At 41.1% G+C, this 22,910-nt stretch overlaps 1 protein-coding gene across 2 annotated transcripts in view; it reads left to right on the top strand.

Annotated features, from left to right (window-relative positions):
• BORCS5 (BLOC-1 related complex subunit 5) overlaps window positions 1–22,910 on the top strand; it is a 92,040-nt gene that overhangs the window by 65,738 nt on the left and 3,392 nt on the right. For both annotated transcript variants that reach the window (XM_040642172.1, XM_008707084.2), the window contains exon 3: window positions 1,972–2,129. In XM_040642172.1, coding sequence (XP_040498106.1) covers window positions 1,972–2,129 — 158 coding nt within the window. The remainder of the gene's footprint in view (window positions 1–1,971; window positions 2,130–22,910) is intronic.

Genomic DNA, 22,910 nt, shown 5'->3' on the forward strand with positions numbered 1-22,910 from the left:
TGGTTTGATCAAGTTTTCTATTCTTCCTTACTCGGTTTTGGAATATTGTATGTTTCTATGTATGATTGGATGATAAATTCATCCATTTCTTCTAGGTTGTCCAATTTGTTGGCATATAAGTTTTAATTGTAGTCTCTTATAATTCTTTGTACTCTATGATGTCAGTTATTATTTCTTCTCCTCCATTTCTGATTTTGAGTCTTCTCTCTTTTTTTCTTGATGAGTCTGACCAGAGGTTTATCAATTTTGTTTCTCTTTTCAAAAAACCAGCTCTTGATTTCATTGATCTTTTCTCTTGTTTTTTAGTCTCTATTTCATTTATTTCTGCTCTCATCTTTATTATTCGCTTCCTTTTACTAACTTTGGGCTTTGTCATTCTTCTTTTTCTAGTTCTTTAGGTGTCAGGTTAGATTGTTTGAGATTTTTCTTGTTTTTTTAAAGTAGGCCTATATCGCTATAAACTTCCCTCTTAGAACAGCTTTCGCTGTGCCCCAAAGATTTTGGACCATTTCATTTCATTTGTTTCCATATGTTTTTTAATTTCCTCTTTGATTTATTTATTGACTCATTGGTTGTTTAGTGGCATGTTGTTTAGCCTCCATGTGTTTGTGTTTTTTTCCAGTTCTTTTTTTTTTTTAAGATTTTTTTTTATTTGTCAGACACAGTGCGCAAGCAAGGGGAGCAGCAGGCAGAGGGAGAAGCAGGCTCCCTGCTGAGCAAGGAGCCTGATGCGGGACTTGATCCCAGGATGCTGGGATCATGATCTGAGCTGAAGGCAGACGCTTAACAGACTAAGCCACCCAGGTGTCCCTCCAGCTCTTTTCATGTAATTGATTTCTAGTTTCATACCATTGTGGTTGGAAAAGATGCTTGATATGATTTCAGTCTTCTTAGATTTATTAAGACTTGTTTTGCAGCCTAATGTATGATCTGTCCTGGAGAATGTTTCATATACACTTAAAAAGAATGTGTATTCTGGGGTGGCTGGGTGGCTCAATCAGTTAAGTGTCTGCCTATGTCTCAGGTCATGAGCCCAGTGTCCTGGGATAGAGCCCTGTGTCAGGCTTCCTGCTCAGCAGGGAGTCTCCTTGTCCATCTCCCTCTTCCTCTCCCTCCTGCTTGTGCTCTCTTGCTCACACGTGCGCACTCTCTCTCTCAAATAAATAAATAAATCTTTGAAGGATAAAAAAAGAAGGCATATTCAGCCATCTTTGGATGGAATGTTCTATGTGTATCTGTTAGGTTCATCTGATGTAATGTGTTGTTCAAAGCCATTGTTTCCTTACTGATTTTCCATCTGAATGATTTATCTATTGATGTAAGTGTGATGTTAAAGTCCCCTACTCTTCACCTCCTTCCTTTATGTCTGTTAGCATTTGCTTCATGTGTTAGGTGCTCCAGTGTTGGGAGCATCAATATTTATAATTGTTTTTTACTCTTATTGGATTGATCCCTTTATCATTATGTAATGGCCTTCTTTGTCTCTGGCTGCAGCCTTTGTTTCAAAGTCAGACAGTCATTGTAATTATTAAAAGAAATTAAATAAATATATCTTCCAAAGTTTTCATTCAAGAAGGGATTTATATTACTAATGCCTTGAAATGGTGTCTTATGGTCAGGAGCTGTATTCTGGAGAAACCACTTACTAGTCACTGTGTGACTTTAGGAAAGTGACTTAATCTCTCTGTGTGTTGAGTTTCTTATCTATGAAATGGGACTAACAATACCTTACTTTCTAGGGCAATCATGAGTATGAAAATAATGCATATGAAACACTTTGCTGAGTGCTTGGTATATAATAGATGCTCCATAAATGATGGTTGCTGCGATTGTCATTAGCATATAACAAAAGAAGCAAGATTAAATTTTAGTCTCCTACCCCTTCTTCAGTGAACTTATTAAGTTACTTATAAAACAAGTTTGTTAATAGTAACTTCCATTTCATTTAATTTTTTCTGTTTCTGTTTGAAGGGCTATTGAGTGGCCAGACTTCCCCAACAAATACCAAATTGGAGAAACTGGATTCCCAGCAGGTGTTACAGCTCTGCCTCCGATATCAGGACCATCTTCATCAGTGTGCGGAGGCCGTTGCCTTCGATCAGAATGCTTTGGTTAAACGAATCAAAGAGGTAAGGTACTGTGGGAAAATAACGTCACTGGCTCATTATTGTGATTTCCTCTGACTCCGAAGTCCTTTTCTACTGGGCAGTAGAGCCAGTGATCCAGGCTTTATGGGAAATAGTCATTTTCTGATTTAGTCTTGACATTTGTCCCCAGTGCTTTAGATAGATTGTCTTTCCTAGCAGTAAAATGTAATGATGAAAAGGAGCAGTCCATGGAGCTGGACGAATCTGGACTTTGAATCCTGGTTCACCACTTATTTGGGGGATGAGTTACTTCACTTCTCCTGGTCTCAGTTTTCTCATCTGAAAAAGAGTAGTAACCTATCCCAAGGGCTGAATGAAGATGAAATGGCTCAGTAAGTGTTAGCTACTATTAGTGTGTAAAGTCCTGCCATACCTAATGTGCTCTAGCTAACATGATATCTTTGAGTTGACTTGAGCTGTCTCCTATATGTAATTTATATTTTGTTTTCCAGTAGGGTATCAGTTGTTTGAGAGCGGGAGCCTTGATACCTCTTTCAATTATTTTTTCACAGTATGAACGCATGAAAAGCTCAGCGATTTTTATTGGTTGAATGGAAACAGTTACACCTGTTCAACCCATAAGGCTTTTGTGAGGGAAGGAGCAAGATAATTCCTGTGAGGGGCGCCTGGGTGGCACAGCGGTTAAGCGTCTGCCTTCGGCTCAGGGCGTGATCCCGGCGTTACGGGATCGAGCCCCACATCAGGCTCCTCCGCTATGAGCCTGCTTCTTCCTCTCCCACTCCCCCTGCTTGTGTTCCCTCTCTCGCTGGCTGTCTCTATCTCTGTCAAATAAATAAATAAAATCTTTTAAAAAAAAAAAAAAAATAATTCCTGTGAAAGTACTTAGAAAACTAAAGTGCATGGTACAGATGGTTAGTAATTATTAAGAATAATAAGGTCCTTCTGTTAAACCCTGAACAATATCGTTGACGGGGCTGCTGCATATCGATACGCAGCTCTGTGAGCACTAAGGTGTAGTACATACATCTTCCAAAGTTTTCAAGAAGGAAGGGATTGAGATCCCTGATACCTTGAAATAGTATCATATAAAGAAAAGGTCAGGGGCTCTGTCTTGGAGAAACCACTCATGTTAATGGCAGCTCCTGGAGTTCTTTAACAAAATAGTCTTGGTCGGTGACTCAGGCGTGAGAAGAAGATAGGTATGAGGAAGCACACAAGTAAAGGGTTGAGAATCACTACAAATTCATTAACAATTAGTAGTAGATACAGTAAATCCTTGAGATTACAAAGTTGTCGCCAGGTATATGGATAGATTTAAATTTGCTAACACCTCCAATATTTTACTGCTTACCTTTCATAAAATGTATACATATATGCTTCTTTCATGGCTTAAATACTTTTATTTGGAAGAGCATTCCAAATTGTCATTTCATATTTTCGTAGTGGTTGGCATTGTTGTGGCCTTTAAAATATTATAAACTTATTTTACTATATTATGATCTACAGAGATTTAAATCCCAAACGTGACTATGTATCGGAATCTCTTGAGTTTTTTTACTTGTTTGTTTTAATACTGAGTTTTCGTTTCCTGCCAGTAGGTCTAGGATGTGGTCTGTGAATCATTATTTTAATAAGCTTATCAATGATACTGAATCCATTCTCCATTACCTGAGATTTGGGAACCACTGGTCTAAAGCAGTTTCCCAAAATAAATTCTGCAAAACTAGTCCCATGTGAAGAAGGCCAAACTTTGTGCACATTCCATCACCACACTTGGAAAGTCATGATGCATATTATCTTATTAAAAGTTCTTAGGAATCTTACAGGCAATAAAACTGGTGTTTTTCAAACTTATTTGATCCCAGAACCCTTATCTTAGGTAATATCTTATAGAAGTAGTGTTTTTTGGAACATTCTTTGGGAATTGCTTTTGCAGACACAAGACCTTACCATTTTTGATTATTGTGCTAGAATTTAACTATGATAACTCTTAGAAGATTTTAGAACAGTAAATCTATTTCATGATGCTTCTTGTCTTCTTTTTGAAAGGTCCTTTAGTCCATTTCTGGTGTTTCGTAGTTTAGGAAAGTGTAATACAGAAAGATTAAATGACTAGCTCAATGTCAAAGAGCCGGGTATTTTGTAGCTTGTCGTACTGGATAGAGCTCCTCATTATACCTCGTTTCCAAGACTCTCGAGCAGTATTTCTTGGCCCTGAATGTGTGTTAAATCATCTGGGGATTTCTGCCTCCAATATTTAGGTTGGAAGATTTTACGCGCACACACACACTGAAGTAAACAAATATTGTGAACCCTCATGTACTCATTGCCCAGCTACTCACTACAGGCATCAATTTGTGTAAGGTCCTGTTTCATTTATACCCCCACTCACTCCCTGACACCTCTCCAACTGATCTATTTTGCAGTGAATCTCAGGCATATAATTTCATTCATAAATATTTAAGTATGTATCTTTTTTTAAGAGAGAGAGAGCACAAGCAGCATGTGGTTGCAGAAGGATAGGGAGAGAGAGAATCTTAAGCAGGCTCCATGCGGGGCTCAATCTCATGACCCTGAGATCATGACCTAAGCCAAAATCAAGAGTCAGACGCTTAAGCTTAACTGACTGAGCCACCCAGACGCCCCTAAGTATGTATCTTTAAAGGTAAAGGACTCTTTTAAATAACTTTTTAAAATTTGAATTAGTTTTAGACTTAGAGAAAAGTCACAAAAGAATTGAGTATTCCTCTGTACCCTTCACACAGCTTCCTCTAAAGTGAGCATTTTGCAGAACCTTAGTCAATGATCAAAATTAGGAAATTAACGTCAGTGCCACACTATTAACTAAGCGGAGATCTTACTTGAATTTCACCGGTGTTTCCACTAAATAGTAATACCTTAATTTATCAGTATAGCTGAAGTGCTTTTAAGAAGTAACTGATGTATAGATCTCACTCTAAACCAGTTAGATCCAAATCTTTGGAGGGTGGTGAGTGGGGAAGGGAGGCAGGTAGGCGTTGGTATTTATGGAAGTGCTCTAGATGGTTCTAACATGTAACCAGGGTTGAGAACCAGTGTTTCAGAGCATTCATTTAAAACAAACTGAGTTTAAAATTGTTTGAGGAACTTTGGAATTCACTTTGAGTGGTCAGTAGTTAACCCGGGATTGGTACAGAACAGAGAACAGTACTCACAGTATGTGGTACCTCGGTAGTTCTCTGCAGGTGAAGGAGGTGAGCACTGTTTTAGGGTTTTCATTAGTGACTTGGCATCTCTGTTGGTAAGTGCTAGCAAACTCCTAAAACATACACATCCATCTGTGCTCACTTCTAACCTCAGGGTTGAAATTAGTCACTTCCAAATGAATAAAGCAGAGGATGTAGTTTTGATATAACACCAGCTCTCTAATATTATTCCAGATGTTTCCTGGAAATTTGGTTGCAAGTGTGAGGAAGTAACATAATGCTGTATGTGTTGAAAAGTAAGGAACTTAATAACCTTGGAGAATATGTATTAGTGGAAGTGTAGAACCTGGATCAACCAGAGACTCATAAAGTTACAGGCCTGCAGTCACTTTAACTTTGGATCAGAGGAAAACATGGCTATAACTGTTCTGATTCAGATAAAAGAAAATCAGGGAGTTAGCTAAGCTTTCCTGTGCCTAAATTTGGATGATGCTCTTGAATGAAAAGTCTGCGTTGTACAGATTAGTGTGTCTGAGAGAGGAGTAGGAGATCGAGGTAGCCTTCCTTCCCAGAGAGCCTTGTAATCAATGCACACTGACCACCAGTTTCCTTGGTGGCTCCTGGGGGACCCTTCAGTTAGCCGACCAGCCTCGCTGAGCAACTGTTGCAGACCTACTCAGTGTGAGGGTTTTGGGGGGTTACAGAGAAATGTGACAAAGTGCCTGCTTGCTGAGAGCTTAGTCTAAGTGAGGGAACAAAGATACACAGGACAGTAATGTGAAAGATAAGGCACTGTTGATAGGAAGTGCTCCATTGTGGTCCCTAACTGAGGTGCTGTAAGAGTTAAAGATCAGGATATCCTGGAGCCGTTGAGGTTGAAGCTAGCTCTTAAAGGGAAATCAAAGTTTGGGAAATGAATGGAAAGAAGGAGGGGGAGCATTGCTGGCTACAGGAACAGCTTGGCAGTCTTAGAAGAAAATTAACTTTGAGGCTTCAGGGGACAGTGAACAAACTCAACTTGTTCAAAAAACTCCACTCTGCATTAAGAACCATAGAACAGTGCAGTTCAGAGGACATTAGAAATCTGGTCCAGCGCCCTCATTATTTAGATGCAGAAATTGAAGGCTAGTAGAGAGGGTAAGCAAGTTATCCAGGGTCACAGGGTGAGGTAGTGGCCAAAATTACGGAATTACAAGTGGATGAAGATCAAAGGAGGGTTTGGTGTTTTGTTTTGCAGGTGGTTTACTCAAACATGTTCACAGGTTGACAGGGAAAATACAGAAGAGACTGAAGATGAAGGCTAGAAAGAGTCTTAGAGCAGGGTCCCTGAGGCGGCAAGAGAGGGTGGGATTTAGAGCCCGAGGGCATTTGTTTTGAGAGAACAGGGAGAATTTGGAGAAGTTTATAGAGGGGAACTGGCCTAGATCAGTCAGGCAAGGAACGTGCGTATTCTCTCTGAAGAAGAGAGGCGGTCATTCATTGAGAGTGACCACTGGGCAGGAGTACGGTTGTGAGCAGTGAGTCATGGAGGGCTCAGCCAAGGGGGGATAACATGTACCTCATATTTGTGGGTGCTTCTGCGTAGCAGTTCTGCATACCAACTCCAGAGCCTCGATGCCGGGGTTCAAATCCTGGCACTGCCTCTAACTTGCTGTGTGACCTTGAACAAGTAACTCAGTTTTTCTGAGCCTCTCTTTCTTCTTCTGTTAAAATAGAGTAAGAATAGTATCCACCTCAGAGAGGTTTTGGTGCGGGTTGTATGAGTTACTCTCCGGGAAGTACTTAGGACTTTGTCTGCCATATGGTAAACACTATAATGTTGGCTCTTGTCGGCTGTTTTTAATATAAATAATGACTGAAGAGAAAAGCCTAACCCTAATGCCATGAATTGGCCTATATGTAGTTTCTTGATACCAGTAGCAGCCTGAATGTTGGTTTGTTTTAAGCTGTACTCTCAACAACCCAAGTGTGATAAAGCACTAAGTAGAGGCAAGACACAATTTTTAGCCCACTCTGGTTTCTCTCAAGCCCTGCATGATTTCTTTCATGCCGTGGGTATGTGAGTGTGTAAGCTTTTGTAGTTAATTGTTTCTTCTGCTTTGTGAGTAACAAACCAGTGCCTGGGAACATGGATCATGAGAAATGTGAAACTGGATGGCAGCAAATGATTAGTCCTTGGCTTCTAGGCTATGGACACATCACTCTTGTCATTTCAGTGCTTTTTCTGTGCTATCATTATTTCTAGTGAAGGTTCACATTCGCAGGCACACACGTTCAGTTTTAGGTCACATCAGCCACTGAAATTTGGGTTAACTGAAAAGTGTGAAAGAAACATACATCTTCCTAGTGAGGTTGCCTTCCCAGGGGCAGGGGATTTGGGAGAGGAGGGCAGGTGGCGAACACACAGTCCCAGGAAGACATAGTTGAGACATTTGGAGCAGCTCTTGTCAGTGACCTGGATCATGTTTCTGTCTCACTGTAGTTGCTGTCAATGGGTGAGTGTGTTCCTAGATTGGAATACTTTGAGAACTAAGATAAAACCATGAGGCTTATTTTGTTACAGTTATTATGTGCTGGCTCAAAGGCCTTGAGACTAATTCATGGTATGACTCTGGTAGTCTGTGTTTTTCATTCTTAGATGTGTTGATAAGCATGCTATTCCAGCATAAACCAATATAAAGCATTGAATGGAGGTTCAGATGACCAGGTGTAAGAAAGAGTTTTAGTTCTGAGAAATCCCACGTGATTACATGGGATTACAAAGAGACCCTAAAGTTTTTCTGATTCAGCCCTTTCATTGCACAAATAAAGAAAAGAAGGTCCTTGAGTTTCTTTGGGATTTGCCCAAGATTTTTATTCTAGTTAAAATGATAAGATATGGTAGAAGACCGCCAGCCCCCTTTTCCGACATTACCATACTACTTATGTTCTACTTCTTTGGAATCTCATTTTTATTTTAGTTATTCCTTTTTCATGCAGTAGATACTCAGCTGGTCTTTGAAGGAGTGAGCTACCAGGCAGGGGCCAGCACACACAGCTGGGCAGGGATTTCTTTCTGTTGACAGTACTGTAATGTGTAAGACCTAGCTGGAGCCATTTTCCAAGTATTTGACCTGACTTCCTGTACCATGCTTCCTCCCATGGGGCTGGGGAAGAGATTGGTCAAGGTTAAATGAATCGCTTACAGTGTTGCACAGAGAATCAGTGTCTGAGGCGGCCATTTGCATTCATTGTGAGCTCCTGCAATTAAAAGCCTGGTTCATGTGGATCACTGGCCAGGTGAGGCTGTTATTCTTTACCACCTTGAACTGAATCTCCTTTAAAGTTCAGCCTTGTTAGATTCCTGTTGCTGCTTTTAAACATACCTTCACCCTGTTGTCTGTTTGCTGGACTTCAAATTATAAAATGGGTTGGGAGTGTTTACTTAAAACTACAAATTTTGACAAGATCATTGAGATGTTGGGCTTCTTTTTGCTAATGTACCGAGGGCATTTGAAAGAAAGTTTTGTGTTCCCTATTTTACAAGTTACTCTGTTGTAAATTTCGGGTTGAGACCTTACAATATAATTATAGTTCTCCCCCATTCTTGTCCTTTGGGCAGCCTTTCTTTTTGGTAAGAAAATCAGCTGGTCCCTTGGGTGGCAGGAAATGCAGATGGGGGACTGGGCTTATTCTGGTTTGTCTGGCTGTAAGGTATACAGTACTTCCTTGGGTCTGGCCCCACACTTCCTTTACACCAGCACTGTCCTGCCAAAAGGCTGAAATCCTGGAAGAGGGCCCAATCTAGTTTATTACTTGCCTTTGGAAGTGTAGGCTTGTATTTTTTGGCGAGGCAGGAGCAAAACCCAGTTATTTGACTGCTCCAAGATTTAACTCCATTCTAATTCTGGATACTGACATATGAGCATGTGTGAACAGCAGCCCTATTTCCCCCCTAGTTTGCTTGCCCTAGACATGCCCCTAGACAGCTGGAGCTGCCAGCTTTTCTAGTACTCACCGCATGAGCCAGCTACTAGAGCCCCTGTCCCTCTCCCTCTTGTAGGTCATTTCCAGTCTGCCAGAGTGGGCAAAGGTAGAGGCCCCTTTAGCTGCCTCTGGAATCCAAGAGTAATTACAGTCTGTAAGCTAGAGGGTAAGCTTAAGGGCACATGGGTTATAGAACTGGAAGTGGGGCTGGGAAAGGCTATTGCCTGTCCTGTATCTCTTTCAGTGAAGAAAGACAAGGAATTTTAGCAAATTTGAATGTTGCTGCAGTGTTTGGAACAATGCCTGGCACATAGTAGACATTTAATAAATGTTTGTTAAGTGAAGAACTCAATATATTCTTCAATTATTTCACTGTCTTTATCGTAGTGCCTGAGAAGCCTCTTTATTCTATTAGGGAAAATAAAGGTTTGAGAGTTGTATTAGGTAGGATAGGCTAGACTGCAGCTATAAGTAGATAAAGAAATGTGTAATGGTTCAAATGCAACAGAAGTTTCGTTCTTGCTCATGTTCAGGGTAGATGTTTCTGGATGTTAGCAGGTGACTCTCCTCCCTTGAGTTCAGGGATTTAGGCTCCTCCCATCTTGGGGCTCTGCCATCCCCAACCAAAGACCACGTCCTGATAGCACCCCAGTTGGCAGAAGAGGAAAGAGAATGGAATAGCACAGATGGGAGAGTCTGTGGACCAAACCTGTCACACATCACTGTGGCTGGAATGCAATCACGTGGCTGCAGCTTACTCCAGAGGAGGCTGGGAAATGTAGTCCATATGCGTGCCCAGGGCTGTATTACATTTTGAGCTGTACTTTGAACATCTGTGTCATCTTTCAGCTTATATTCCTAAAATGCATCTGTCGCCCAACTTTGAGATTCAGAAGGGCAAATTTTTATGATAAATTTCACTTGATCTAAGTCCTGTCAATGAAAACCAGGTGATACTATGAAACCACTTAAGCTTTTCACATTAAGTGAAAAATCAGAACACAGTATTATACAAGCTATATGATTTCAACTATGTTAAATATCTTTTTAAAAAAAGATTCAAAGGAAACATGCCAGTTAGCTGTGGTTTCCCGTTAATGATGAGATGATTGGTGGTATTTGTTTTTAGCCTGCTTCGTTCTATTTTCTGTATTTTACATATGTCTATCTTGAATATATATATTTTTTCCCAACTTGGAATACTTCTATTCTTTTTTCTCCTCATAATATGTCTTATCAGGGTTCTGTCTCCCGGGGTGCAGAATTTTGACTCACTGAGATAAGAACGTGCCTTTCAGAATTTCGCATGCATGTGCCTTTACATGCCTGCTTCACTTATGAACTCATTCAGCTCTGTGCCAGGCTCTGTTTTAGCTGTTGAGGCTATATCACTGAACAAAATAGAATTCTTTCCATAGAACCTGATGTGTCTGGGGAAACAGACAGTAAAGGTAAAAAAGTAAAATATATAGCGTGTAAGGGAAGTGCTAAGAATGAAAATATAAGGCAAGAAAAAGGATTGGAAATGTCAGTGGGATGGAAATTATAGGGAGGGTGGGCCAGGAAGACCTTTCTAGAAAGGCACTTGTAAGATTAAGATCTCCTGACTAGTATAGAGTGAGCCCGGAGACTATTCCTCAAAATTCTCTCTATACCTAAAATTTATCAAATTTTTTGACCAGTGACAATTACAGTACCCAGAATTCTTGTCCTTATTAACAGTCTGCTCATTGTCATACTTATCTGGATGTTCTGAACTGGAGACTTATTTGCTGTCTCTGTTGTTAGTAGGGAGGACAACTTGCAGATCCATATTTTAAAAATATCGCTAATTCTTTCAGGTCTCAAAGATTCCCAAAGAATTTTTCTAGGATGTGTTCTTAGAGCTTGAGGCAACAGTTAACTTTTTTCTGCCCATGTTGACAAACTCTATTTTAAAGATTTATTTATTTAATTTTGAGAGAGAGCACAAGCACAAGCAAGGGTTAGGGGCAGAGAGAGAGGGAGAGAAGCAGACTCCCCACTGAGCACAGGCCCAACGTGGGGATCAGTCTCACGGCCCTGAGATCATGACCTGAGCTGAAATCAAGAGTTGGATGCTTAACTGACTGAGCCACCCAGTTTTATGTAAAATAAAACTATATTTTAATATTGTAAGCCTTTAGATACCACCCTGGCATCACTCCACAGTTCATTCTACACTTGAGGAGAGAGGAGAGAGCTTTCACCTTGTCTAAGGTCGCATCAAACCACTACTAGAAACCGCTCACAGAAAGTTAAGGTGACGGCCGCCCTGCAGCCTAGAGCGAGTGGAATCATGACCGTGAAAGTACTCTGCAGGCCTACAGGGAGCTATGTAACGGAAGGATTATTTTAGGGAGTAAAAGACATTTATCTCAAATGCAGCAAGACCAGGAGGAAGTGATGTGACTCTGTAGAAGTATGAGTATTAGTGGCAGAATTTCAGGAATGATTTCCCCGTAACCCTAAGGCCCCTCAGCTGCTCTCTCTTCATCCTTGCTGAGACCTGGAGTCTCTCTGTGAGCACTCCCTCATCTGCCTTTCCATCTCGTAGCAGTCACAGTCGCATTCTCCCACATCTGCCACATTCACACTGCCCTCCAGTCTCCTGCTGCTCCGTGTCTTCCCTCCTACTGGCATCCGCTCCCCATCTCCGCCTGGTGGATCCGGCAATCCATTCCTGGTTTCCCCTGGTCAGAGGGCATCTCCTGCCTCATTGCTCACCTCGTGCTCAGGTGGTGTCTGCTGGCTGAGTGTGCGTGTTAAGCTGAGCTGTCCCCTTGGCCTTCTGTGTGGGTAATGCTCCGGCCCTCACATGTCCGGTGAGGTCTTCCAGCATAGCGCTTAGGGGAGCACACCCTCTGGCATCAACCGAGATACGCCAAGTGAGTATGTTCGTATTCTCACGTTCTTTCTTCAGGCATAGGGTGGAATATTTGACAGTAAAATATTTACTTCCACACCACCTGTAAGGTCTGTTCTCTACTCTGAATTAAAAAAGGGACTATGTTCATGGACAGCTGGGGTGCACACATGGAATCATAGAGCACATGACCCAGTTTAATCACCTTAGCTTTTAAATACTGAATGTGTCACTTAGGTTCATACAGGCGTCCCTTTATTTCCCTTTAGTCCTGGATGCTGGGAGGGGGAGTCCGGGTTAGTGACGTGGCTCCCGAATTCTCGTCACCATCCACCCGCTCTATCTACCAGCACAGCTTCTCCACATTCTCTCTTAACGTAGTAGTACTAGTAGTCCCACTAATGCAGCTGTCACTTTTTACATGTGGACCAGGTGCGGGTGTGGAATGCGCATTTTATGTGCACTGTCATCTGTGTTGGACAGAAAGAGAAATTGAGGTTCAAAGACCTGAAAGTTAAACCGTTCAGGGTGACCCCCCTGTGAAATGGTGGAGCTAGGACTCAAACCAAGATCTAAGACCCATGCTTTTTCTACTGTTCCACTTTCTTTCTCTTCCATTCTTTATCCTAACGCTTTGACTCCCCACCTCCTCTCATCGTTTGTGGGCAGTGCTCACGTACTTTCCCTGACCCAGCATTCCTTTACAATATTCTCTTCATAATTTCATGATATGCTTTTATATTTCAGAAGCAATCCTGACAGGATGTGTCCACATCCTGCAGGCCCCACATCTACACATTTGAAATGCCAGCTCTGCCTTTGTCCGGGCTAACTTTCCACATTCGCCACCGATCACTCTTTTGAGAAGAGGGCCTTTTACCGGGATCTTGGGGGACCGGTAATAATGAGGGTGGACAGGGAGAGGTGCCTTCAGGGAAGCCAGAGAGGAGACCTGCGCTGAACACGAAGCGTGCTCCCCCCGCTCCCGCTCCGGGACTGCAGGGAGGGGCTCTAACTAGAGAGGGAGCAGAGCAGGGACTTCTCAAGGAGGCAGAGTGTCTGTGTCCCCAACTACTGTCTTGTGTAGCGTACAAAGCTCTCCCAAGGGGAGGGAGAAGTGGGATTTCTGCTCTGAACTTTTGTTTTTACCCTGATCTTTTTTTCTTCACCTGCTGCCTTTCAGAGGCCCTCACTAGCCCTTTTCTGAGAGATGGGGAAGGAAGGGGTATTAGGCCGGACTTTCTCGTACTTAGCATTGGAAACCACCTAAAGACTTTGAGACTTCTCTCCTGCCTTCCCTCCTAGACCTAACACAGAGGGTAAGAAGGCGTTCGGGGAAGTTGGGCAAGTCATAAAATGACTATTGGAGCAAAGTGATGCAATTCAAATTCCTGAGGTCCTGGTATGTCTTAATTCTCTTGAAGGCCCAAATAAAATGTGTTTCTTTTAGGAGACATTTAGATACATTGTTTGAAAAAAGGAAACAGGGTCACTTCAAAATGTCCATTATGTGGTAATCAATGCCATTCAGCCTGTGTTGTAATTAATGAAAACATTGGTGACAGTCTGCCCATTGTTTGTTCTTTCGCAACAGGAAATAGCAGACTAATAAGGACCCAGGGAAGGTTTACGTAATTCCAGAAGGAAGTAGAAACTGTGCACGGTTTTGACTGATACCCTCCTAATTTGCAGACGCAGGCCCACCTGAGCAGGTTCCCATTCCTAACGGACTTAGAGATGTTTGATTTGACTTTGACATCCATTAACGACAGATTTGGGGGGTTCTTTATGGACAGAAATGGTGACCTGAAAAACTTTGAAGTCACAGTTTTCAGACAGTTTAATTCACTTGACGAGGTAGAGCTAACTATGGAAAAGGAAATGTTACTGGCCGACCTTCATTCCTTGGGATGGTTGACAGCGATCAGGAGATGTGGAACCCAGCCCAGGCTCTGGCAGTACCCACCCAGTGGGCTTCTGCGAACCACTCAAGCTCTCTGGAGTAGTCTTCATCTGTAAAGGACCCTTGCAGCTCCAGCATTCTGTGTTTAAGCCCCCTTGGTGAAGTCAAGGATTGTGTAATGCTTGTACAAGTGAAGTGTCAGAGTCCAAAGTGTGCAAATAGACCATGCCAGTGAAAATGTCATTCCAGTTTATTTGCTGACAGTTTATTCCCTCTGGTCTCCTCTCGGTTTTTGTTTTGTAAATATCCATGCTATACCTGGTAATTTTTTATTTTGGTTATTAAAAAAATAAATCTTGGTGGTTAAAATAGAAACAAAACTGTGTCCTTTCACTCCACTTGAAAACTGTTATTTGAGAACAGATTATTTGCTGAATATTATATACTGTGTTCTGCCTACCTATCATCCTAATATGTACATATATTACAAAAAGTCCCACTAGTATGGATTTCAGTTTTTGGTTTTGAGAGATCATGTAGATTGAGATTTGCTAGAGAAGAGTTTCTCTTCTTGTCTGATTTACAGATCAAAGATACGATATTAGAATAAATGGCAGAAGTTTACTTTTATAAGCTGTCATTGCAAACTGCTGCGTTCAGAAACAGGATTGCTTCAAAGTGTCCAATTTGTGATAATTGGTGCCATTTAGCCCATGGTGTAATTAATGAAAACATCTTCCCATTGTGTGTCCGTTGTGCAAGAGAGAGGCATCCTAGAGAAGATTGCCTCAGAGAGCTCCCAATTCTCTGTGGGAATGATAATCAGGAGGAGGGTCAGAAGCCCAAGAAAACACATAGTTGACCCAGAAAAGTTTTTGTCACAGCCTAGCACATGCTAACCTTCATAATCTCTGAATCCCCAGTAGGGGCAAGTGGTGAAGATGTGGCAGGGGTAGAAGATGGAGAGTTGGTCAGAATGGGCCAAACTGGTGGCAAGGGGCCCTCGGCTCGACTCTCTGAAGTGGAGACAGCTTCTCATGTGAGTCAAAGACAAAATCAGGTGGTAACTAATGTGTGAAAGCTAGAACAACTAAGCCCAAGCACCAGGATCTGAGAGTAGAAGAAAGATCTTAAGAAGCACTGTTGAAGTGCCAACTGGTGCAGCCACTCTGAAGAACGGTATGGAGGTTCCTCAAGTTAAAAATAGAATACCCTATGATTTAATATAGGTATTTACCAAAGAATATAAAAATACTAATTTAGAGGGATACATGCACCCCGACGTTTGTGGCAGCATTATCTACAATAGCCAAATTATGGAAACAGCCCAAGTGTCCATCAACTGATGAATGGATAAAGAAGATGTGCTACATATATACAATGGATAGTACTCAGCCATAAGAAAACAATGAAGTCTTGCCATTTGCAACAACATGGATGGAGCTAGAGAGTATTATGCTAAGTGAAATAAGTCAGAGAAAGACAAATACCATATGATTTCATTCATATGGAACTTAAGAACCAAAACAAATGAGTAAAGGGGGGGAAAAGAGGCAAAGCAAGAAACAGACTTCTAACAATAGAGAACAAACTGAGGGTTATCAGAGGGGAGGAGAGAGGGGTGGGTTAAATGGGTGATGGGGATTAAGGAGGGCATTTGCGATGAGCACCCCATTGTTGTACGTAAGTGCTGAATCACTGTATCGTGTGCCTGAAACTGATGTAACACTGTATATTACTAACTGGAATTTAAATAAAACTTAAATTTAAATTTTTTTTTAATTAAAAAAAAGAAGAAAGTGCCTCTGGTCAGGAGCCAGATTTAGAATGTGGCCATCAAGGGGTTAGTTTAAGAACGAGCAAGGAAGGTTCTGGGAGATTGCTGAGAACTCGGCTTGAAGGTACCTCTCACCTATTTGTAGTGGTGTAGTTCAGTGGTTGTTGGTATATTCACAAAGTTGTTCATCTAACACCGCTGTCTAATTTCAGAATATTTTCATCACCCATATAAGTTAGCAGTCACTCCCCATCCCCCATTTTCCTATTTCCTGCCAACCGCTAATCTACTTTCTGTCTTTACGGATTGCCTGTTCTGTACATTTCTTATACACGGACTCATATAGTATGTGGCCTCTTGTATCTGGCTTCTTGCGCTTAGCATACTGTTTTCAAGGCTCATCTCTTTTGTAGCTTAGATCAGTGTTGCATGCCTTTTTATGGCTCAGTCCTGCTCTGTTGTAGGGATATACTTTTTGTGTATCTGTTCATCCCCTGATGGCCATTTGGGTTGTTTCTGCTTTTTGTCTGAACAATGTTGTCATGAACATTTGTGGGCAAGTTTTTGCATGCACGTAAGGTGTAGTTCTCTTGGGCATCTACCTAGGAGGGAAATTGCTAGATTCTGTGGTACTTCTATATTTAACTTTTGGAGAAACTGCCAAACTGTTTTTGAAGCAGTACACCATTTTACGTTTCCACCATCAGTACGCGAGGAGTTTCGTTTCTCTATATCCTCGCTATTGCCTGCCATTTTATTTTAGCCGTCCTAGTGAGTGTGAAGTAATATCTCTTTGTGGCATTGATTTCCAATTCCCTGATGACTGATGATGTTGAACGTCTTTTCATGTACTTACTGGCCATTTGTTTATCTTCTTTGGAGAAATGAATTTGCAATAGCAGATTTTGCTCTTGGAACAGTACTAATTTATACAGCTATGCTAATGCTTTCTAGTCAGGGGGAATCGGTAGTTTTGGCACTTAGAATATGTAAAAAGGTGAAGCTTTACGTAAAACACTGAAGCATTTCCAAAGAAGGATGTCTGTCCAAAGGAAGAACAAAGCTGGGGCTGGATTGGGAATATGGGAAGAGGCGCAGATGCCCTTGGGTAGCTGGCCTCAGCCCTTCGTGGCCTCTCTTTCCCACTCCCATATTCCTAAATTGATCTCCTTGGGAAACAGGAACTTAAATGCAGAATGAGTACAAAGAAAGTAAACTATTTATTGAGACCAAATAAAAATTGACCTTGACGCTTAAGTTAACTGAGAGACATTATTACATTAAAAGCTCAACAGTGCTTTTAAAGGGTGGGAAAGATGCATGATTTTTTTTTTTAATGTAGCCTCAATTGAGTTCTTAAGCAGTCTTTTTTTTTTTTTTTTTAGATTTTATTTATTTATTTGAGAGAGAGAGAGAGAGAAAGCAAGAGTGGGGAGGAGAGGGAGAAGCAGACTCCCCACTGAGCAGGGAGCCTGATGCTAGGCTCGATCCCCAGACCCTGGGATCATGAGCTGAGCCGAAGGCAGATGCTTAACAGACTGAATCCCTCAGGCACCCCTTAAGCAGTGGTTTTTTTACATATTTTTTTAAAACTGAAGTCACTAAGAGATAGGAAAACAAAAGTCTATTGATCATGTAAACTTGAATTTTGTTGATTGTGGTATACAATTTACTGATTTTTCTTTTGATCTGTGAATAAGTTACTAAACTACTTTTGTGACCATCTTGTACATATCTACAATTAAGGATTTAAGAATTTGGAAGACGTACAGTATCTTTGTGAAGCTCGTCCTGTGTTACACAGCTAACTTAAAACTACAGCCCTTTGTAGTATGTACCACTACTTTGAAAAGATTGCAATTACATCAAGCATTTAGATATCTTACATAGAATGGCCCACCTGTGCCAAACCAGCATCAAAGCTTATTTTATCAGGAAATATTTTTTAAAGATTTTAAGAATCTCTACACCCAACGTGGGGCTCAAACCCGCAACCCAGGATCAGGAGTTACATGGTCCACCCACCAACTGAGCCAGCCAGGGCACCCCATCAGGAAATTTTATGTAACACATTTTTTGAAGGAACGGAGTCCTGGGGCGCCTGGGTGGCTCAGTCCTTAAGCGTCTGCCTTCGGCTCAGGGCGTGGTCCTGGAATTCTGGGATCGAGCCCCACGTCAGGCTCTTCCGCTGGGAGCCTGCTTCTTCCTCTCCCACTCCCCCTGCTTGTGTTCCCTCTCTTGCTGGCTGTCTCTCTCTCAAAAAAATAAATAAAATCTTAAAAAAAAAATAGTATTGAAGGAATGGAGTCCTGTTGGAAAAGATATCATCTATTAGAGTTCTTTGCCTTGCTTTCAAAATATTTTTTGAAAAAATGTATATAATGCATGTACGTCTATATATTTTTTATTGTACCACAAACATTCTCATGGCTGAACATATAAATCAAAAACACATGGAAGGACTTGTAGGTAAATAATGATTTTCGTTATTATGTAGTGTGAAACTACATAGGAAACTACAAGATGAGTAATGTGACTCTGTTGTAAGATTTTCAGTAGGCAAAGTTTAGAACAAAAATAAAACATGTCAGCGAAAAACACAATGGTAAATTGTCATCTGAGTGGTTGTGTAAGCCTTGAAGATACTTAATGTAATAGAGATGGGGCATTACAATAAGCTCTCTTGCCCTTACAACAAAGCTATATTGTATCTATTTGGATACCTCAAGATGTCATTTTTTTTCCTGCCCTTTTTTACTAAATTTCTTACCCTGTTTTTCCATTCGTCATGTAAAAGGAGTTTTTAGACATAGTTTCTATTTCAGTTCACATATATGTTATAATTTATGGTGCTCTGTTTTTCTGGGGGCTATTCTAGGCTTTTTGTACATGTTATCTCATGACTCCTCACATCAGCCTTCTGAAATAGATACTATCATTATGACCAATTTAAGGGTGAAGAAGCTAAGACTCAAAGAGGTTAGGTGACTGGTTTAGTCACAAAGGTAGGGGTGCCTGGCTGGCTTAGTCGGTAGAGCCTGCGACTCTTGATCTTGAAGCCCCATGTTGGGCATGGGGATTACTTTAAAAAAAGTTACAAAGGTAGTCATATGCAGAACCAAGATTTTGACCCAATTCTGACACCGCTGTCTTCATCTGCAAGCTATATATTGTTGGTTGTAAATGTAGAATGATTACTCAGCCTCGCCTTAATTTTTTGTTTGTTGCTTCCACAGAAGGCTGCTCCTTTCAGAGTGACTCTCAGTCACTCAGCTTGAGCTTAGGAATGCCTTCGGGTATCTACATAGGTCACTTGGAGGGTCCGAACAGTCAGTTCACACCTGAGATAGAAGCTCTGGCTAAACCTTTGGGAAGTGAACTACTGAGAATTTAAGGCAGTGGTTCTGAAAGCAACGGAGTCTGCCACTCCAGCTCAGTCAAGACCGGAGTTTCCATGAAACAGGTCTCCCTGAGGTTCGATGTGCTGTGTTATGAATAGTCACTTTTCATTTGGCATCAGTAACTATCTAGAGACAAGGAATGGGATTTAGGATAATCTTGGTCATGAGCTAGAAGCCTCCAGAGTGATTTGAGAACTGACTGGAATTTTTTTCCTACCACACAGAGCTTCAGCAAGGGAATTCTATTGAGAAAACTGGTTAGCATCTAGCTACTCTTTTTATTCCTTTCCCTTTTTTAAAAAAAAGATTTTATTTTTAATCTCTATACCCAGTGTGGGGCTTGAACTCACAACCCTGAGATCAAGAGTTGCATGCTAAACCAACTGAGCCAGCCAGACACCCTGTTTTTTTCCCTGATCTATAGTCCAATTTACTTAATAGTGCCCGTACGTGCAATCTTCAGACAAGTTTTACTTGTATATGCTTTGAATTCTTTGTCCCAAGATGGTTAGATTCCATGGCCAGATGATCTCCTGGAGAATTCTTCACTGACCCCTTCACCCCTACCTTTCTTTTTAATAAACTCAGTCCACGTTCAGCTGATCAGTTGGAGGCTTACTTTCCTGAAGGGGTCTTAATTTGCCTTTTAAAGATCTTAAAAGCTGATTTTTTTTTTCCCTTAGAAACTCAGTTAGTGTTTTAGTGAGACAGAAGCCCCAGGGTAGTACTCTTGAAAACAGCCCAAATTTGGATTTTTGGTCCTTCCTTCCTTCCTTCCTTCCTTCCTTCCTTCCTTCCTTCCTTCCTCCCTCCCTCCCTCACTCCTTTCTTTCTTTCTTTCTTTCTTTCCCCCTCCCCTCCCCTCCCCCCTCCTCTCCTCTCCTCTCCTCTCCTCTCCTCTCCTTTCCTTTCCTTCTTTTCTTTTTTCCCAAGATTTATTTTTTTAGAGAGAGTGAGCATGGGGCAAGGAGCAGGGAAGGGCAGGAGGAGAGAGAGACTCTCAAGCAGACTCCCCACTGAGTGGTGTCTGAGGAGGCAGGCCTTGATCTCACAACCCTGATATCATGACCTGAGCAGAAATCAAGAGTCAGATGCTCAACCAACTGAGCCACCCAGGTGCCCCTGGATTTTTTTCTTAATATTGGGTTGTAAGAATTCTTTACATATTCTAAATATGTCTATTATCAGATAGATATACTGTAAATATTTTCTTTTAGTCTGTGGCTTGACTTTTCTTTTTCTTAATGGTGTCTAAGAAAAGTTTTAAATTTTGATGAAGAGTCTTTGCCTATTCCCGATACCAAAGGTTGTTATCCTGTTTTCTTTTTAGAGGTTTTATAGTTTTAGCTATTATGTTTAGGACTGTGATCTATTTCATGGAAATTGTTGTGTATGGGGTGAAGTGTAGGGGGTCCATATTTATTTATTTTTTCCATATAGATACCTAGTTGTTCTAGCACAAATTATTGAAAAACTTTACTTTCACCACTGAATTACCTTGGAATCTTTGTTTAAAAAAAAAACAAAAAACAATTGACCATATATGTCTAGACCTATTTCTGTACTCTGTTCAGTTTCATCAATCTATGTGTCTGTTTCTATGCTAATATCACACTATCCTGATTATTGTAGATTTATTTATTTATTTATTTATTTATTTATGAGAGGGAACACAAGCAGGGGGAGTGGGAGAGGAAGAAGCAGGCTCATAGCGGAGGAGCCTGATGTGGGGCTCGATCCCATAACGCCGGGATCACGCCCTGAGCCGAAGGCTTAACCGCTGTGCCACCCAGGCGCCCCTGTTGTGGCTTTATACTGTCTTGAAATCAAGTCTTCAAACTTTGGGGTTTTTCTCAAAATTCTTTTGGGCATTTTGTGTACTTGGAATCAGCTTACCAAATCCGTGCAAAAAATTCCTTCTAGAATTTTGATTCAGATTGCAATTGACTCAGCAAGAATTGATGTCTTAATGATATTGACTCTTCCAATCCATGAACATGGTATACTTATCCATTTTTTGAGATCACCTTTAATTTTTCACAGCAGAGTTTTGTATTATCAGTGTACAGGTCTTGTATATATTTTGTTGAATTTTCCCCCTAAGTAATTGTTGGATGCAATTGTAAATAGTGTTTTTAAATTCTATTGTCTAGTTGTTCATTGCAAGTTTATAGAAATACAATCAATTTTTGTATATTGGCCATGTATTTTGCAACCTTGCTAATAAACTCACTTGTTAGTTTTACTAGTTTTTGGTAGATTCCTTAAGATTTTTCTCAGTACACTGTCATGTCATCTACAGATGAAGACCCTTTTATGTATTCCTCTCTAGTTCCTATGCCTTTTATTTCCCTGTATTGATTTACTGCACTGGCTAAGACTTCTAGTACAGTGTTGAATAGAAGTGATAAGAGTGGGCATCCTTGCCTTGTTCCTGATTAGAGAGAAAAGTATACTTTACCACTGTGATGTTAGCTGTAGGTTTTTCATAAATGCCCTTTATTAAGTTGAGGAAGTTTCCTCTGTTCCAGTTTTTCAGAATTTTTCATAGATGAATTTGTTGAATGCTTTTTCTGCATCTACTGAAATGATTATATAATTTTTAACCTTTATTCTGTTGAAATGGCAGATTATTTTTCAGATGCTGAAAAGGCTTGCATCTTTGAGATAAACCTCACTTGGTTATGATGTATGATTGCTGGGTTTGATTTGCCAATACTTTGGATGTTTCTGACAGTGGACTGCCCAAATGAGCAAATAGCCTGTACTATCCAAATAAGGTATTTGAAATAATTTTGAGCACATTCTACAGATAACTAATGTCTTCGGAAAGCCTGTAGTTACACCCACAAATAATTTCAGCTGCTTTTCCACTTGTCCTTTGAAGTGAACTGCCATCAGAGACTGTATGTACATGCGAGGTATGCATCTGAGGAAACAGTGAGTTCCTTGAGGGCAGGGACTTTATCTCATTCATTTCTACCAGTGTAAGATTAAATTCAGCTGGTGTTACAGAGATCCAGAATCCCAGTGGCTTCTACAGAATGGAAACTTCTTCCTCTCTCCCGGGCCTGGTACTACTCTCGTCCACAAAAGTCCTCCTAGACCTAGTCTTCTGTCTCACCGCTCTGCCAGCCCGAGGATGTGACCTTACTTATTCTCGTGGGCTAAGGGGGCTGCATCTGCGTTCCTGCAGGAGCAGAGGGAGGGAGGAGCTGGAGGAGGAGGAGCAGAGTGGATGCCGAGGAGGAGCTGAGTTTTAAGGAAGATACCCAGAAGCTGCCATGAGAGACTTCCACATATACGTGCCACTGACTAGAACTCAGTCACGTGGGTTTCGAGGCAAGAGTTGTGGAAAATAAACAGTCATTCTCTCTCTGTTGGAAAATCTCATAGTTTTTTCACTTAGATGGTTTTCCCGAAAGTTCCTGAAACAAAGTTATTTGTAACATTTCCCTTTCTGGGCCTGAGTTTTCTGGAAGAGCCAAGATACGTTAACACAGACAGTGGAAAACAGAAGTCATGTTAATGTACGCAGTAAGCTGTGTGGGGTACAGACAGTGTGGTTCTCAGTATCTGTGTCCCCGGGACCCTGCGTGCAGGATGGCACGTTGTCCCAGCGTAGGGCTGTTGCCTGTATATATTATATATCTGCTTCCTTATCAGAATCTTTGCGCCAAAAATAG

The sequence above is a fragment of the Ursus maritimus genome, unplaced genomic scaffold (assembly GCF_017311325.1).
Source record: "Ursus maritimus isolate PB19 unplaced genomic scaffold, ASM1731132v1 scaffold_26, whole genome shotgun sequence".
NCBI lineage: Eukaryota > Metazoa > Chordata > Mammalia > Carnivora > Ursidae > Ursus > Ursus maritimus.